The 18,170-nt window shown below is 50.1% G+C and overlaps 1 protein-coding gene across 1 annotated transcript in view; it reads right to left on the bottom strand.

Annotated features, from left to right (window-relative positions):
• Nucleotides 1–12,841: 12,841 nt before the first annotated feature.
• Nucleotides 12,842–18,170, bottom strand: part of LOC120837873 (sodium- and chloride-dependent glycine transporter 2-like) — a 52,022-nt gene continuing 46,693 nt past the window's right edge. The window contains exons 12-14 of the mRNA XM_040207490.2: nt 16,272–16,372; nt 14,796–14,951; nt 12,842–13,096 (exon numbers count right to left, since the gene is read on the bottom strand). Of these exons, the coding sequence (XP_040063424.2) occupies nt 12,842–13,096; nt 14,796–14,951; nt 16,272–16,372 (512 nt within the window). The remainder of the gene's footprint in view (nt 13,097–14,795; nt 14,952–16,271; nt 16,373–18,170) is intronic.

The following is an 18,170-nucleotide window of genomic DNA, read 5'->3' as shown; positions in this document are numbered from 1 at the left end:
AGGAGTTGTAAACGGCTTTCATTTTTTAGAGCGCAGCTCTTAGGGGCCCATTTCCGGCTTGAGCGGCGTCGGCGTCGCCGTCGCCGTCGGCGTAACCGCGAGGTCACGTGACCCCCCGAGGTCACGTGACCCACCCAGGTCACGTGACTCAGGGGTCACGTGACTTCTGGAGGTCACGTGACTTCAGGGGTCACGTGACCCCCGAGGTCACGTGACCTCCAGAAGTCACGTGACCCCTGAAGTCACGTGACCACCTTGAGGTCACGTGACCCCCTTAGGTCACGTGACGCCCTTAGGTCACGTGACGCCCTTAGGTCACGTGACGCCCAGAAGTCACGTGACCGCCTTGAGGTAACGTGACCGCCTTGAGGTCACGTGACCCCCTGAAGTCACGTGACTTCTGGGGATCACGTGACCCCCTAAGGTCATGTGACCCTTCAGGTCACGTGACCCCCGAGGTCACATGAGCCCCTGAGGTCACGTGACCCCATGAGTCACGTGACCCCTTAGGTCACGTGACCCCCTTGAGGTCACGTGACCTCAAGGAGTCGCCTATCCCTCAGTACGCTTCCATCTTCCTCCTCAAGAGCTGCGCTCTAACCGGCGTTACAGGGAATTGTAAACGGCTTTCTTTTAGAGCGCAGCTCTTAGGGGCCCGTTCCCGGCTTGAGCGGCGTCGCCGTCGCCGTCGCCGTCGGCGTAACCAAGGTCATCCCAAGGTCACGTGACCCCCAAGGTCACGTGACCCCTCCAGGTCACGTGACCCCTCCCAAGGTCATCTCAAGGTCACGTGACCCCACGTGACTCCCAAGGTCACGTGACCCCTCGAGGTCACGTGACCCCTCCCAAGGTCATCTCAAGGTCACGTGACCCCAAGACCCCACGTGACCCTTTGAAGGTCACGTGACCCCCAAGTCACGTGACCCCCGAGGTCACGTGGTCTCCTCCCCAAGGTCAAGGTCACGTGACCCCAAGGTGACCCCCACGTGACCCCCAGGTCACGTGAGCCCTCTGAGGTCACGTGACCCCTCTGAGGTCACGTGACCCCCCCTCCCCGAAGTCACGTGACACCCCCCCCCCCCCCCCCGAGGTCACGTGACCGCCCCCCCGGAGCATATTAAAAAATGAGGAGAGGAGGAGGGGTCTACCCTCCCCTCAGTACCCTTCACTCCTCCTCCTCAAGAGCTGCGCTCCAATTCGGCGTTACAGGGATTTGTAAACGGCTTTCACTTTTTTCTTACATTCTTTTTTAAAGTTTTTTTTTCTTTTTTAGCATTTATCTTTGTGGAAAGAGAAAGAAGACATTGTGCTTGCGCGTGCCACTGTGCGCGCGTGGAAGTTCTAGTAAACCTTTGGTTATTAGTCAGCGTTTGTCCTGTGTCCTACTTTGTGTACCGTCCTTTTTCCGCTGGTTTTTTAATATGTCTTTCAACCAACTAACCCAGCAGGTTATCTTCTTAGAGCACCAGTCTCCCCGTAGTGGCACCGACTCTTCGAGAAGGTCGGGAAGACTCTTACCCATCAAGTCCCTTCGGGAAAAACCGACACACTGGCAATAAAGTTCCTCCATACTGAAAAAGTAGCGACAACCTTTTATTACGCCACCTATCCGAGTGACAGGTCGGTGTAGGACACGTGACCTTCCCTTTGCGCTCCGCCCCCTGGGCCGCCATGAAGGATCCAGCAGATTTGGCCATGTCTCGTTGCTGGCCGTGTCAGCGCCGGATTCGGTTTACGTTCGGTGGATCCGGACTTTTTTAGATGCTCGTACTAATTTTGAAGTTGTCGTTTGCCGGGCTCGTTTACCTTTCGTAGCTTTTCGGTGAAACCAGGATCACTATATGCACATTTCACTACGAATCGCGTTGTGGAACGGCCGAGGTGCTTGATTGCTGTACAGTGAACTACAGCGTTTAAACTTTCGCGCGTCTCACGTTGTACATAAACACTTCCTAACACAACAATTGTCATCAGTGCAACATATAATTAAGAGGTGCGTAAAAAAAAAGAGTAAATATTTGGCTTGAACTCGGTACTTTTCTGCGAGTGAATATTATGCCAATCACACACTGTAGCAAAGCGTATCCGTTTGTACAGATTGGTCAGCAAATGCGCATCAGCTTGAGCGGTGCGGACCATTTGGCGGATTTCTTTGTGTATATATATATATATATATATATATATATACATAGCGGTGACACAAAGATATGCCCCACACACGACACATTAATACGCGGCCCTTTTCTTCTCTAGCGTAGCAGAGGGTCGCATATCCAAGGAACCCGACGCAGCGTGCAGATCGTAATTGACTAAGAATAGTGAGCCGGTCCCTTATGAAAATCTGTTGTCTTCCCAATCAGAGTGTCATTATTTTCGTGTACGTCGTACCTGCACGCGTACATCCACGCTAGGCCTTGGTCAAAACCACCTCGACAGCAATGGTCGCGATAGTACGCCGTCCTGCCTACGCATATCTTATTCATGCTTATCTAAGGTATGATTGATGTAACTTTTCAAGCTCTCTTTAGCGCGGAGACAGCAGCGATCGTTATTCGCGCTTGTAGTCCTTGGGCTTCTGGAAAATCGCAGGATCGACAATTTCTCGCTGCGCAGGTTAAGTGGGATTGAATATCACGAAGTCTTTCTTATGTATTCACAACACACGAAGCCTTTAAAGCCGTGCAAAATGAAAACACAACATACATTTTTTAATAATTTACGACTGTAGCTAACAACGCTCGTGAGAGCCACATCGTACTCTTTAGTTCGGTGAGCCCTATCCGAAGGTTGAAAGCGCTGCCGGCACGTTCATTTCATTTTCTCTCGGTGCTTAACACTTGCGTGGCAGTACGCACCATGAGTTATAAATCATCAGCCTGCACGCGGCCGTCGTCTGCTAGTCCTCCTTTGTGCACCCTAGGCGGCGCGCGCGGCGCCAAAAAAGAGAGAGGGAAAAGTAAAGAGTGAGTAAGAAGGATGTCGCTACCTTTCCGTATAGAAGTACCTTAATTGGCAAGGGGCGCCAGCAACATTGGCCTCAAAGATTGTACGCCCACGGGCAACATTGCCACAGTCATCAGCCTCCCGACATCTACGCCCGCGAGCCCCTAGCCCTCATCCTTGCGGCGATCCTGCCCCTCCATGCTCCCGCATCCTATTCGACACCCAGGCGCTCGTTCATGCTGTTGGCCATGGCCACGGTCGCGCCTTTCATTTTGGCCTTTGGCTACCAGAGCAAATTAAGTGGCGCTCTGGCAGCAACTTTGCTTTTCATAAATAAAACAACCATGGACGCTGATGGATCCTTTCGGTACACATTCGCTCCGATTCCCGTGTGCCGGTAGGGTTCGCCACAAGGGGGACGAGGTCTTTATATAGGCTAACGCCTCCGTGGCTGCTTCAGTCGGTTGCGGTACTCCAAGAGGTCAGAGAGAATGATCAAATCAGCGGTCATTGTAGAAATCGCTTAATGTGACGCTGTGCCAAGAAAAACAAAAGTGACGGAACGAGCTCCCGCTTGCAAAGCGTAGTTCTAGAACCCGGTCTACTAGAAATCTATTTTTTCCGAAGTCAAACGCTTGAAGTTCAGGGTGCTGCGAAAACACTTCCAAACTGTATAATTACAAAACCATCAATATGGTCCCTCCCAGAATCAGGATGATAAATTCAGGGCACAACGTAATCGGATTGCGGGTCCGGGAAACTGTAAAGCCTGTGCGGGGTTTTGCTACCCGTAGAGGGAGTCATTTTTACGGTTAAGATTTGAGCGTTTGTAAAAGCCTGCCCGTGCTATCCGTTTAAAAAAATAATATGTGATTTTTTTTTCTTTTACAGCCAGGGTTATATATTAGTACTTCCTCTGTTCTATGGGTAAAGCCATGTTCGCTTATGCTGACGCCATGACACAGTAGGAAGGCTGTTCTTTTTGCACGAGGCTGTTTCTTTAGAAACCTTCGCACACTTCGCACATGTCGTAGTGTAAGAATGACAGAAATGCAATTGTCACGAGGCTCCTAGTACAACACCGACGTCAAGAGCGCTGTAAAAAGCAAAAATCTTGTTTTATACGCTGCCCCTCTTCACACGAACCTTCGTTTTAGATTATTTTTCGCTGGGGCTAGGGTTTTGGACACTGGACTATAGTGTTTCCTTTACAGTCCAAATTATTTACGGCGTCTTTTGGAGATTTTTCCAAACGGTTGAAGGGAAATTAACAAAACCCGCAGTTTTTGTTTCGGGTAAGCGCCTTCCGCGGAGCCACGCCAGTTATTTATATTTATTGCATGCGAGATATTCCACTTTTAAGCACTCTACAGTGTCTTCCGACACGGCGCCATAACAGCTGCTCAAACTAGCCACCTAATGAACTGCATCTGTTGAGGACAGCTGCACTTGGGTGTCTTGCGCAGTAGTATATCGCTAGCCGAGTCTTACGCCGCGTCCGTTAGAGGGCGTCTGCATATTGGGAAAAGAAAAGATAAGGAAAAAGAGGATACGAGCCTAACGGTTGGTTTTTCGGGGTCTTCCTTTTAACCGTCGCGACTTGCTTCACGCCGTACTTTTTTCACACGACCGGCCACCCCGAAGCTCGACTGACCTCCGTTGCACCGCTCCACTCGGCCGAGGCGCCGAAGACGTCGCCGACATATCGCCTACTCCGTATCCTTTGGTCGGCCCCCGGCCCGTCGATACCAGTTTGCTGTCCACGCAGATGGAAATATGTCCGCTGAAAAAATGACCGAGATGAAGGTTTTCGACCTAAAAAGGGCACTAAAAGCCCGTGGACTTCCTACCTCCGGAAACAAGGGGGAACTCATTGAGCGTCTACAAGCTACTGCGTGTTCCCCTACAGATACCATACGAGATATTCATTGCAGCCTGGAGTTTTTGAGCAACACCGCTGTCAGCGATGAAGACGAAGTGTTCCCTCCGGAGAGCTTGGATATCCCCACTGCGGGCAACAACGGTTCAGAAGTGGGCATGGACAGCACGGAGGAGCCATCGGCCGCAGGAGAAACTTCTACTCCCACGTTGCTCCCTACCACACGCTTCCTGCCTGTAAACACGATGTCCAATAGTGTGCAGCACCTTGTCGTGCCAGAACCCCAGGTCAGCGGGCACTACCAGCCAAAGGCAACGACACTGGTTGACGTACATGCGGCCTGTACCGCCGCCAATCGGCAAGCCGACGAGCCCTCTCAGGGTGCTACGCCGACCACTGCCACTCGCGCCGCGACGCCCGTCTTGACGCCAGACTCCGCCCGGACTTCCCAAGCCACCGTGAAGAGTACCAACATTGCAGCGGCTGCTGAAGACTCTGCTGCAGCTGTTGATGACAGCATTAGTAGTGTAGACTGCGGGTCGTTGGAGCTGAAGGCAGACGCGAAACATGACGACACGAATCAAAGATATCCTCTCACATGCAAGGTATGTGCCGAGATGTACAAAATGAGGGATGCACACGAAAAAAGACTCGAGGAACTAGAGGCTCAGATAGGCGCCCTGTCAGTACGCCTAGACCGAGCATCGGACGGGCGCAGGCTGTCTGAAGTGACTAAGAGGATGTCGACACTTGAATTCAGGATAAACGAGGCGGCGAAGAAGAACGAAGCACTGCAAACACTAGTGACAGCGCTCTCAGGACATGCAGTAGCAGCTGGACCGACAGGAGATTCCATGGTTACAGAAGATGGTACAAGCAGCGCACCATCGGAATCTGAAGGGGAGAACCAGATGAGTAGTGAAACAGAACTGCATCACACTGCGATGACATTGAACGATGCGACGAATGCTGGAGTAGACAAGCAAGGAAACGCACTACAGGACGACCGTCCACAGGATGCCGGTACTCCCATAAATAACACCAATAACATGACAGCGCACACTGACACGCAGTGTGACGAAGTCCCAAGCAAAACTTCAAGTGGAGTCACACACATGTCCATTCAGGAGATTCACGTGCCCGTGGCTGCAAAGAAGCTGACGCATGAGGATGTTCAGATCCGACCGCCACGAGGGATCACACGAGAAGTGATAATCGCAGGAGATGGGAACGTCCTGCGGATAGCTCGAGGTCTCATCGAGGAAGTCCAAGCACCTCAAAGCATGGAGTTTATAACGAACAGGGGAGCCACAACTGAGGTAGTACATAAAATTATCGAAACATATGAGGAAAAAGCGAGGAATGTACCACGCATGTATATACTGCACGTGGGGTTGAATGACGTTCTGAAGGGCGAGCAACCTGACACAATTATAGAGCGTCTGAGGCTACAGTGGGCCAAACGTAAGGCATCACTAGCCATCTGCTCAGTACCCGAAATAGACGGCAGAGGAAAGGAACTACGCGCTACGACCATGCTCCTGAATGCAAAGATGAAGCAGCTGTGCAAGAGAATTAGAGCAAGGTTTATCGACCTCAGCCGAGAACTGGCCAGCATTACAGCAATGCAAAAGGACGGGCTTCACTACTGCAGAGAAGGTAGCCAGGTGCTAACCGACCGAGTGGGTGCATTAGTGGCTCATTTTTTAGGACTTCAAAGAAGGGACAATTTCAGCGACCATACTGGGAGCAACAGGAGACGATACGGGACGCATTCCTCAGTAGTAAACAGGTCAGAGGCAGAAAAAAAATCACACGCTCACGACCTCCCAGGTCTGTCTTCTGGTCCCAGAACGAGTGGAGCACACCGGGTGGTGAACACGCCTCCAATATCAAAGGAGACTGTACAGAAGCCGGTGCCCAACTTTCACGGTCCTGTGTATCCCCTACAATGCCAGAGGGACCATCCGCCACAGTCGTCACCTCTGCACGCAATATGGGTGCCCCCACTCCTCATACCACCCAACGGACATCTTCAAGGACAAAGCTGTGGGGCACTCCCATCGAAGACAGGCAGTCAGGAAGGAACGTTTGCTCTAGGGCCTACTGCGAGACAGACCTTTCCTGTGTGCAACCCGATGCTGACCGACTTGATGACCGGATGCCTTCAGCACCCCACATGTGCCCCATCACAAGAGCTGACGCACTTTGTGAATCAACTGGTCCGAGAGCAACTAGCAGCCATGCAGCTTCAGCGGGAGTGTTGACCGAGTTTCTGGCGCGGCGGCAGCAAGGGCAACCACGGAAAAGAGACAGTGCTGTCGTTGGCTTTTTAAATTTGAATAGTGCGAGGCGTCAACGAAAGTGGGCTGAGCTCTATGTAGTACTCCGGGAACAAGGCTTTTCTTTGTTCGGGGTTGCTGAAACACACTTGCGGGACGCTGAGGAACCCCCAGTAGACCCTTCCTGGTGCTGGACTGGGTGTAACAGGGTGGAGGGTGACCGACGGGGAGGTGGTGTGGGCCTCCTTTGGCCAAGTGGAGGACAAGCATGGATAAGGATATCTGAAACGTGCTGCGAACACCTGTGGGTTCAAGGACAGGTGGGTAACATACCGACGGCGGTATGCACCCTTTACCTTTCCGTGGGGAATTCCAGGCATGAGGAGAATAAGGCCATACTGGAGTGCGTTCAACGTGACATCGAAAACCTAGATCGAAGATTGTCTGTGCTAGTTATGGGGGACTTTAATGGCCATCTGGTTGAGATTGACGGGCGTGAGGACGACAATGGCCGAATGCTGAGACAGCTGTCGGAGGAGTTCGACCTGGAGATTCTAAACCTCAGAGAGGAATGTGAGGGGCAACACACATGGATGGCCCGGGACCGACGAACATGTATCGACTATGCCCTGGCATCAAAGAGGCTCGCACGTCGCCTTCAAAAAATAACTGTAGATGAAGATGGCGAGTGCAGTATTGGCAGCGATCATAACAGCATCATACTTCATTTTGGTGCAATCCAACGACAACGCAGCCGGCCGAAACGTAAAATGACGTTCCCATTACGTGACTGTGATATTGAGGCAGTATGTCAGGAGTTCGAAGAAAGTGATAAGCGCATAATTGCTCTCATCTATGATGACTATGCCAATGCACTTCGGCAGGCAATCACCACACGGTCGATTATGAGAGGCTCAAGCGGGAAAAGACGGCTTGTACCGTGGTGGGATGCTGAAATCCGGAGATCCATCCAACTCAGGCAAGACGCAAACCGAGACCATCGCCGGGCTCTGCGGACGCTTGGAAAAGCACCGGAGACTCTGCGACTCTGGGAGGAATACCAGAAGCTCAAGGCAATAACACAATCTATTGTCGAGGAGAAAAAAGTGAAAGCCGCTTACAACTCCCTGTAACGCCGAATTAGAGCGCAGCTCTTGAGGAGGAGGAGGGAAGGGCGCTGGGGGGGGGGTTAGACTAACCAGTGGGGGGTCACGTGTCCTTGGGGGGTCACGTGACCTTGGGGGTCACGTGACCCCCAATGCCGATGATGTCATCAGTGACGATGACGATGCGGGTACCGATGACGTCATTAGTGACGTCACTGATGACTTCACCAGTGATGATGACGATGACGATGCGAATGTCGGTGACGTCATCAGTGACGTCGCTGACGACGTCATCAGTGATGATGACGATGACGATGCGGATGACGGTGACGACATCAGTGACGTCACTGATGTCGTCATCAGTGATGATGACGATGACGATGCGGATGTCGGTAACGTCACCGGCATCCACATCGTCATCGTCATCATCACTGATGACGTCACCGGCATCCACATCGTCATCATCACTGATGACGTCACCGGCATCCACATCGTCATCGTCATCATCACTGATGACGTCACCGGCATCCCCATCGTCATCGTCATCATCACTGATGACGTCATCATCACTGATGACGTCACCGGCATCCACATCGTCATCGTCATCATCACTGATGACGTCACCGGCATCCACATCGTCATCGTCACTGATGACGTCATCATCATTGATGACGTCACCGGCATCCACATCGTCATCGTCACTGATGACGTCACCGGCATCCACATCGTCATCGTCATCATCACTGATGACGTCATCATCACTGATGACGTCACCGGCATCCACATCGTCATCATCACTGATGATGACGTCATCAGTGATGATGACGATGACGATGTGGATGCCGGTGACGTCAAAAGTGTCGATGACGTCATCGGGGGGTCACGCGACATCGGCGGGGTCACGTGACCTCGGGGGGTCACGTGACCTCGAGGAGGGGGTCACGTGACCTCAGGGGAGTCACGTGACCCCGGCGGGGGGCTCGCGCGGTGCATTATGGGAAATTTCCCATGATGCACCGCGCGGTTACGCCGACGCCGACGGCGACGCCGACGCCGCTCAAGCCAGAAACGGGCCCCTAAGAGCTGCGCTCTAAAAACAGATACATGATTGCAAGGTGATGAAAGATATCAGAAAGGGTGGAAAAAGAGCCGGAGAGAAGTTCTGGCGTTATATTGGAACACTGGATGGAAGAGATAATTCTCCCCAACTGATCGATGCCAAAAATGGAGGTGTAGTGCACAACGTTAGAGCTCTCTTGGATGAACACCTTCACAATCTTTTTGGGACGACACAGGATTTCCACGGTAATGAGAGCGTGTCAGCAGGAGGCCCTTATATCAAAGATCCACCGCTACTTAATTTGACGAGTGACAACACCACCATCGTGGGAAGAGTACAGGTCGCACGCGCTCTCGCGCGGTTGAACGGCGGCACTGCGCAGGGCCTGGACGGAATCCCGGCTAAGGTACTGAAAGGCCTGGGACCCGACGCTCAAGAGCAGTTGGCCCACTTGTTCAGTCGCATATGCTGCGGAGATGACCCGATCCCCACTGACTGGAGGCGCGGTCGAGTAACCTTCATCTCGAAAAAAGGTGGAAACAAGCAGCTGTTGCATGACTACCGACCGCTCACCGTCACGGCAGTTGTATACAGAGTATTCACGACTATCATCAATTGGCGAATCACAGCATGGGCTGAGGGAGCCGGCGTGCTTACGGAACTGCAGAACGGGTTTCGAGTTGGGCGGCGGTTGGACGATAACCTGTTTACATTGACCCAATGCATCGAGATAGCGCGAGCGGAGAGGCGACCTTTGATATGCTGCTTTCTAGACATTGCTAAAGCGTATGATTGTGTCCCTCACCTAATGCTGCTGGAAAGGCTGAGACACCTTAATATGCCCCAAACATGGGTGAGGTTGATCCGTCGGTTATACGACGGCAATGTGGTGACGACATCCTTCAATGGTGTGACATCAGGCGAGGTCACAGTTGGAAAAGGTTTACGACAGGGCTGTCCGTTGTCGCCGACGCTATATATGCTATATGCCTCTAGCATGGAAAAGGCCATTGAAGACTCTGGCATTGGTTTCACTTTGGAACACCGCCAGCATGGTGATATTGTAGCGTGGCGACTCCCTGGCCTTGCCTATGCTGATGACCTCGTGCTGATGGCCGACAGTGTGGAAGACATGAGGAGGTTGCTCGTCGCCTGTGAAACTGCAGCGGAACACCTCCGACTACGCTTCAATGCTGGCAAGTCAGCGACAGTCATCTTTTCTGGCGAGGGGTGCAATCTCGGGTCGCTCATCCTGCAAGGCTCAGCCATACCTCTTCGCACCGAATACAGGTACCTCGGTATAACACTGTCGGCTAGAGAGGACTACTTGACTGAGCACCATGAGGGCCTCAGGAAGTCCTCAGTTAGCAAGCGGAACATACTGCGAAGGCGGAGCCTATGGAGCTGTGACCGGTACATTGTCACCCGAGAACTTTGGAAGGCTGTGGCTGTGCCCGGGCTGACTTTCGGAAACTCAGTCATATGTGTTCCTAGTTAGCTACGCACATATCTCGAGCGGCGCCAAAGGGAGGTCGGACGACAGGCACTAGGGTGTCATGGACAAGTAGCCAATGAACTGATAGAAGGCGATGTCGGCTGGTCTTCCTTTGAAGCGCGGGAGGCAAACAGCAAGCTTCAGTACTACACACGTCTCCGGTACATGAACGGAGACCGGTGGGCCAGGCGAGTTTTTATGTACATTCACCTGAAGCATATCAACTCGACATGGAGGAAGCGAGTCACTCGTCTTGGGACAAAGTTTAAGATCTTCAGCTTGGCCACTGAACCTCAAACAGAAAAGGAGTGGATGAGCACAGTGCGGGAGGAAGTGAAGAGGGTTGAGAGGGACCGTTGGATGAGCGGCATGCTACAACACCCTTCCATGCACATGTACGCGTCTCTGAAGACGGAGATTGCCCCGGTGACTTTCTGCGGGAACACACTGGGCAGTCGACTACTTATAGAGGCCCGTGGTGGTGCCCTACGTACCCGCCTATACCGAAGCAAGTACGATAGCAGCGTGACTGACACGGTATGTAGTGCGTGTGGAGCGGGCGAAGAGACAATCGACCACTTGCTGCTTGCGTGCAGGGCGCTACACCCAACGCCTGTCGTGGGTGCGCGCTTGGAGCAGGCACTTGGTTTCACCATCGAACAGACCCATGTAGCATGCTCCAAGCGGAGGCTCGAGGCATGGTGGCAGACTCGACTGAAAAATCGGTGTCGTGACCAAGACGACCAAGGTGACCAAGATGGCCAATAGCCGCTGCTTTACTTTTGGCTGGAGGGGCAAGCGTTCACTTAAAACGACGGTGTCATGTGAACTGATTAACTTTGACTTTGCGAAAGTGACGGTTGGCGAACTTTGGACACACGTGCTAACCAGTTCTCTTTCGTTGTTGTCCTTTTTTTATTTAGTTTTTATTTTTTGCTTTTATTGGCATGTCTTACAAGACTCTCGTTACAAAGAGATTGTGCCTCAAGTATACATACATGCATACATACATACATACAAGACAAGCGCCGAAAGACTAGGACAAGGTAAGAAGACGACGACAAAAGGCGCCACCAGAAGTGCTGGGGCTCTTCAATGGCTGTCCGCCTTCCCCTGGCCATGCTAAGCGAATGTGCAAGATCATCAGGTCAGAGACTTCGCGCCTAGTGTCGTCGTCTTCTTACCTTGTCCTAGTCTTTCGGCGCTTGTCTTTTCCCATTATAAACCAACTGGCCCAACTCACAATTTTGTTGCAATTCACGTCTGCATATATCAAGGCAAATGAGTATGTCACGCTCCAAGCGGACATTGGCGATGACTCCTCCACCTAAGGTGCCGACCGAGGCGGAATCACGTCGTCATCGCAAGGTCATCATAAAATAATCATAGGTTTACCGCAATATGCATAAAGGTACATTATGTTCCGATAAGATGTCGCAGCTATTGCTGTACTGTACTGTTGATTCATACAGGACAGATAAATTTTTCTCCCTCACCCGCGCCACGACGCTAATGAAGAGCGGAGTTTTCAAACCTTCTTGGAATTACCCAGAAACGAGTTGACGAAGCGACGGTATAGATGGGTGAAAAGCCGCCCGGCAGCTGCAGGTCCCCGTAAGTTGAAATATATTCAACTCCAAAATGTCATCGGTGACATCACACGATTAGCTAGAACTTTGCGGCCTACGAGACCCGCAAGACGCAATCGGGTTTAGAACGCGCTTAAAACTCGTCATGAATTCAAATCAAGCTTCTGGTTTATTGCACTAGAGGTGGCAAAACTTTATTGTATTGGTGTACAAAATAAGGATAACCGAATTCTGCCTCTAGGCGTACTACAAACGTGCACAAGTGTTAATCTCATGAACGCTAAACGTCAGCTAAATACTATTTTTTTCTTTTTTTAAGGAAGCCGTGAAGGACTTGTAAGCATTTTAAAACATACAACCGAAGAGAATACAACATTTATGCCTCTGATTAAAATTTAAATCTCCGCCATTGAAGACAAAAGTTGCGAAACCTGGAACAAGGTCCAAAGTATAAGAGTGCGGCTCTTTGAGCGCTTTATGCGCAAGCTCATACTTCGGAAGGCGGACGTTTATCTCCAATTGGTATGTCCTCCACCGGGGGCCTGGTCTCCAACTGCAGAGCCCCTCCACCTCCAGCCTCTAACTTTTGGGCGTTCCTAAGCTTCTCTTCCGACAGCGACAGGGCCTCGGCCTCCTTCGGTTCCATGTAGCCTCTCTGCACCATGAAGAGGCGATACAGCCTGCGCTGTTCCAGATTCTTGGGTCCCCAGTTGTCGCGAGGGCGAACTGCCTTACGGAGGTCCTGGTGAGAATTTAAATTAAACGGTGATTAGTTCCCCTATGCTCATTCACATATATTTTTAACTAGACTTAAGTTGCGCTTATTATTTTACCGCTCACTAACTACGTCATCGCCCAGAGTCAACGATACTAAATAACTCAGTTGGGAAACTCGTCCTTGAAATCTGGGCCGCTGGCGTCCACCAAGACCGAACTAAATACGGCAACAGCGCCACTCTTTAGCGACGAGTTGAAACCTGAAAGTTGCTTTATATGGCTACTGCAAGATGGCCCTGCGAGATGGCGCCACCGGCCCTTCCGTAATTCGACGCAAGTGGAACCAGTAAGTGCAGCCGTGCAGATCACGGAGGGGCCGCTGCGGGAGAAATGGCAGCGTTGCGATCGCCATTAGCTCGGTACTGGGAGAAGAATCGGCGCCACTTTTACAGAGCAGGCTCTATGGCAGTTTCCCAACTGAGGGGTTCTAATAACGTTGCCCAGAGTGATCATCTGACAAACAAAAATGGCAACTACCGAACCCACAATGACGACCAGCGCCATGACAAGGCACTTTTGGCGCCCCTTGATTGGCTACATCGGGTCATAACGTCGGCTTTGGTCGGACTTCATGTGAAACGGGTATAGTGACGCTTTGTGGTTACGGGTGGGTATTTCAAAGGTGCGAATTGCCTTCGTGAATAACGTGAAACGGACTTGCATCATCGTCAAAACAAGTGCTTTCGCGCATCCTATCTTACATGTATACGGGCACAGCCAACTCTCAGCAACAGTTTGTCTCAATCCCAGGCAGTGGACCTTTCGCCTTCCGGGAATTTATGAAGGACGGGCTATCAATAGAACGCACCAATTATTAACGGCACAAAGCTGAACACACCTAGTCGTAGCGTTTTACGTTAGCAAACATCCAACCATACTCTACCGCTGCTCATTAATAATAACCGAGCACCTCTTGCGTGAGTTACTTCGTGCCTATTGTTATGACACTTTCCCGACGAGGAATCGTGCTACTAATTCGTCACTTTCAACAGGTGATTGAACTCGTTTTTTTTTCAAGGCGAGATTATTTCTCTAACAAACATCAGTGTAGAAACCGTCACCGCCTTCACAATTATTGCTCATAGCGCGCTTAGAAGATAGCATATAAAAGGAAACTGGCTCACAAAATAAAAGCTGCGGTGGCAAAGTGTATATTAACAAGCCTGAGACTACGATCACGTACTGCTTAATTTTAACCGATTACTCTTTCGTAAGTTAACCCGAAATTGTGTTCGGGTCGCTGCAGACATAACTTTGTTTAGTCGAAGGAAGACATCGGGTGTTCTTCAAACAACATTTAAAATAATTTACTTGTGAGTTAGCCAGAACACAGAACACGCGATTACAAATCATGGTGACCAAGGTATAGATCTCAGCGAGTGAAGCTCAGAATATCATTAGACGCCAAAAAAATTCAAAAAGAGAAAGAATCAATGATTATGACGTGTCACTTGCTTAGTATCCCTATGCACATTGCCTTCTTGAGATGCAATTGTATTGTGAAGTTTGTCATTCGCCTAGAGCCATGGTAGTTATTGTCATGACTAGATTCGTCATAGTTAATCACGAAAGTGAGTTAACGGGTGTCTAGGGACAAGACTCCCACATAACGGCCTCTGAATAAAAGTCACAGTAAACAAGAGCGGTATGCACACATCGCATACCCAGTCAGCGTTCCGGAGTTCGATGACAACGAAGATGGGGATAAAGGACAGTCCGATTACCACGAAAGTGATTCCGGCCAGATTAGCCGCCAACGGGTACACGTAGTCCTCAAGTTTTGCGAGCTGGGCGGTCGCTAGTGAAGCGATCGCCAGGATCTGTAATTAATGGAGAAAGAAAACATGCCCATTCATAATCCAGTAGTGTTAAAGAATAAGAAATATACTGTAAAGGAACAGGTTGCTAACCAAATGCTGGCATATGCTGAGCTAACAAAGCGGTGATTAAATCCTGGCGGATAAAAACGGCAAAAAAAGAGTCTGCAAAAAATCTATTACCTTTTTTCGTGACGCCAGCGTTTATTCTTATCCTCTGTCTCATGCGTTTGAAAAGACCAGCAACACGCACAAGCAGGAGAAAAGGCACGCGGCGTTCACAAAGAACTCTTCTCTTATTAAACACATCCGTATGTTCGCATGAACGTTCACGGTAGATTCGTGAGAAATAGAAAACATCCGAAGGTAGCCTCAATATCAAATTTTCTTGCAAGGTGGAGATTTGATGCGATCAGAATGAGAGTCCCACTAAAAAGAAATAAAGTTCAAACATAATCGAGACCGATCTTCATGTTCATTCTCCCGTTCCTGGATGCAGTCCTCGTGGTTTGAGGATATCGGTATCTCCAAGTTGAGTGTTCCGAATTGACGAGGACACTCGTCATAGCCTTTACCAGTCACATGCACACAGGCCCACCTGAAGCTTAACGCCGCCACGGGACCGTACAAAAATGCGGAGAAATTCCCAGTAGCTTGGCGATTTGTCAGTTGCACAATAAAGTGCACTATTCACCTCGGATCGTGTAGTGAGTTGTGACCAAGGACTTGGCAAGTGAGCGGACAGGTGTCGCAGCAGTTAGAGTGGTAGAGTAGCTCCAGAACCGTCAGTACAAAGGATATCGCCAAGCAGAGTTACATTTTTTTTTTTTTTGGAAGGGGTGGGGGGGGGGGGGGGCATTGAACTTCGTCAAAAATCAGCTAAGCACGTTTACCCTTCAGCAAACAACTCGTAATTCATAGAAAAACAATAGGCTCCTTTCAAGAGTGCGCGCCTTGTAGTAGAGGTTGCGCCAGTTATCCCAGGCCCCTATTGTTTGAGCACGCGCTCTGATCATGTAATACACACAAGGGCTTCGTCAGCGTTTAACGTGAGCTGGGCTCAGTTTGTATCGAGAACGAGTGATCCGTCTGTAAACGCCGATGGTTCGAATCCAATCATAGGCTTCTTGCCCAAGAAACAGCAAGAAATGCTTAATGTTGTTGGTTTCTTTTTTTTTTTTTAATTCGTGTTGAGGACGTCAGAAATTTAATAGTGGTTCGCGTAACGCGACACCTTGGCTCAGTTTTCAGTGGGCCTATGCAGAAACCCTACGGAACGACCCACTGGGTCAGCTACGGCAACTCTCAACTTCAGCCACTTACGATGGCACACGCTGGGCACAAGTACTTCCAGCTGTAGTACGTCAGTTCAGAAGGCGGCTGGCCCAGCATGAACTCCATGTCCGTCATTAGACGCCTGATGCCTGCGCAAATGAGTTCGAGTTCCAATCGGCAGCGTCGGGGCAGCTTCATGCTGGCTTCGTCTGTTGAAGGCGCTTTGTAACTGCATCACAAGACGTCAGTAAAGGTATATGCAAAACAGTGTTTTAGCGAAAACTTTGTAAAAATTCTACAGACACCAAATAGGCAGCCGATCATTCAAAACAAAACCCTCGGCTTTTTTAATTAATCCCCGCTTAAGCTCGGCTTTATGGCGAGGCTGCCGTTAGTTCGATTCACACTGCATGCTTCTGGTTCCATTATGTGTGTTGGTGTTGTGCTGGCGCACGTTCGTGTAAGAGCTTCGTCGCATACACTGTAGCAGCAAATGACAAACACTGCTCACAGACGTGCAAGAAGTGTTGCTTTACGCTCAAGTGCCACCAACAGTCATCCAAAGGACATGGTTTTAAATAAGCGCTACTGCGGAAAATTACTGGGGTCACCAGAAACCATGTTTTGTTATGTCGGCCTACCAAGAGAAGTGCTTTTCACACCGGTGGATATCGACCTTTTTCGTTTACTCTCGTCCCCATCCACCTCATAGGCATATCTGCTATGGGCGACGAAAGAAGAATCAACTATTTCTATCTCTAAATAGTAAAATAAAAATAGGGGGAAGGCAAAACGAGAATAGGTAATGGTTATGGTTATATCCTAAATGTATTCTATTGACAAGGCGGCGGTAAAACGATGCTTTCGCCCATACTGGAAGTGACGACAGTTCAAGATGGCGGCGCCCTTGTGAAAGAGGTCTATAGGTCGCCACCATGAGTGATGGAAATTTCAGGGCGTTTCGTTAGGAGCTAGAAAGCTACCAGAAAGGCATATTAAATCATATGAAAGAGATGATTGCAAGTACCACCAATGGGTGAAGCCATCTTGTGTCTGAGTATGTAGATCGTCGGATAGTCAAGCCTTGCAAAGACCTGCCCACTGTTGGAATGGCCCCAAAACAAAGCATTTCTCATTCATGGTGGTCAGACCCACTTTCGAAGCTTGGCCTCTTGAAAACATCTACAGGCATCTGGCACCTGACGTCACTTCCTGAGACTCTAACAAGCAGCACGTTCGATTCAAATTTAACGTCAATGAGTCTTCTGCGGCCCTAGTATTGATGTCAACTGCTATTTTCTTTATTCGCATGCACAAAATCGATTCTTTGCTAACGTCATCATTGGTGTTCGTAATACACCAAATTAGGCACGCAGCTCAGTCGACGGCGGGACTCAAGAAGTACAATTTGAAACGTATTTTTGACATTTAAGCCGAAACTCACTCCGGTTTTTTCCCTCTTTGGGGCCGCCAAGCGGCGTCTGCCGAGGCTATTTCGCCAGCCGATGAACCCCATTATCGAGCTCCATCCCGTCTGAAGTCATATTAAAGACGGGTAAGTATATATAAATCGAACACTTGCTGATATTCCTTTGTGTTCCCCGTCATATTGGCGTGAGTAGTACATGAACGTAGGAAACAGCGCGAAAAAAAGACGAGGAAGTAGAAGAAACAGATGGGACAAGCGCTGACTACCAAATATAATATTTCAGTTGATAGTCAGCACTCGTCCAGCGTGTTTCTTCTAGGTTCTCGTCTGTTTTCGCGCTGTTTCCTACTATGAATTTCCACAAACTCGCCCAACTATCCAATATTGTTAGTAGATCCCAATACAAAAGAACTCGAGTGATCTGGAAAACGCTGCTTCCGGGGCGCGCCATAGCGGACATGGGCTGAAAGAGTCGGGTGTCACGTACATGGATTCTGGCAGAGATTTGAAGCCGAAAG

The sequence above is a fragment of the Ixodes scapularis genome, unplaced genomic scaffold (assembly GCF_016920785.2).
Source record: "Ixodes scapularis isolate PalLabHiFi unplaced genomic scaffold, ASM1692078v2 PGA_scaffold8__174_contigs__length_109621045, whole genome shotgun sequence".
Lineage (NCBI taxonomy): Eukaryota > Metazoa > Arthropoda > Arachnida > Ixodida > Ixodidae > Ixodes > Ixodes scapularis.
Note: the sequence above shows the minus strand (reverse complement) of the source record. Positions and strands in the feature narration are given on the sequence as shown.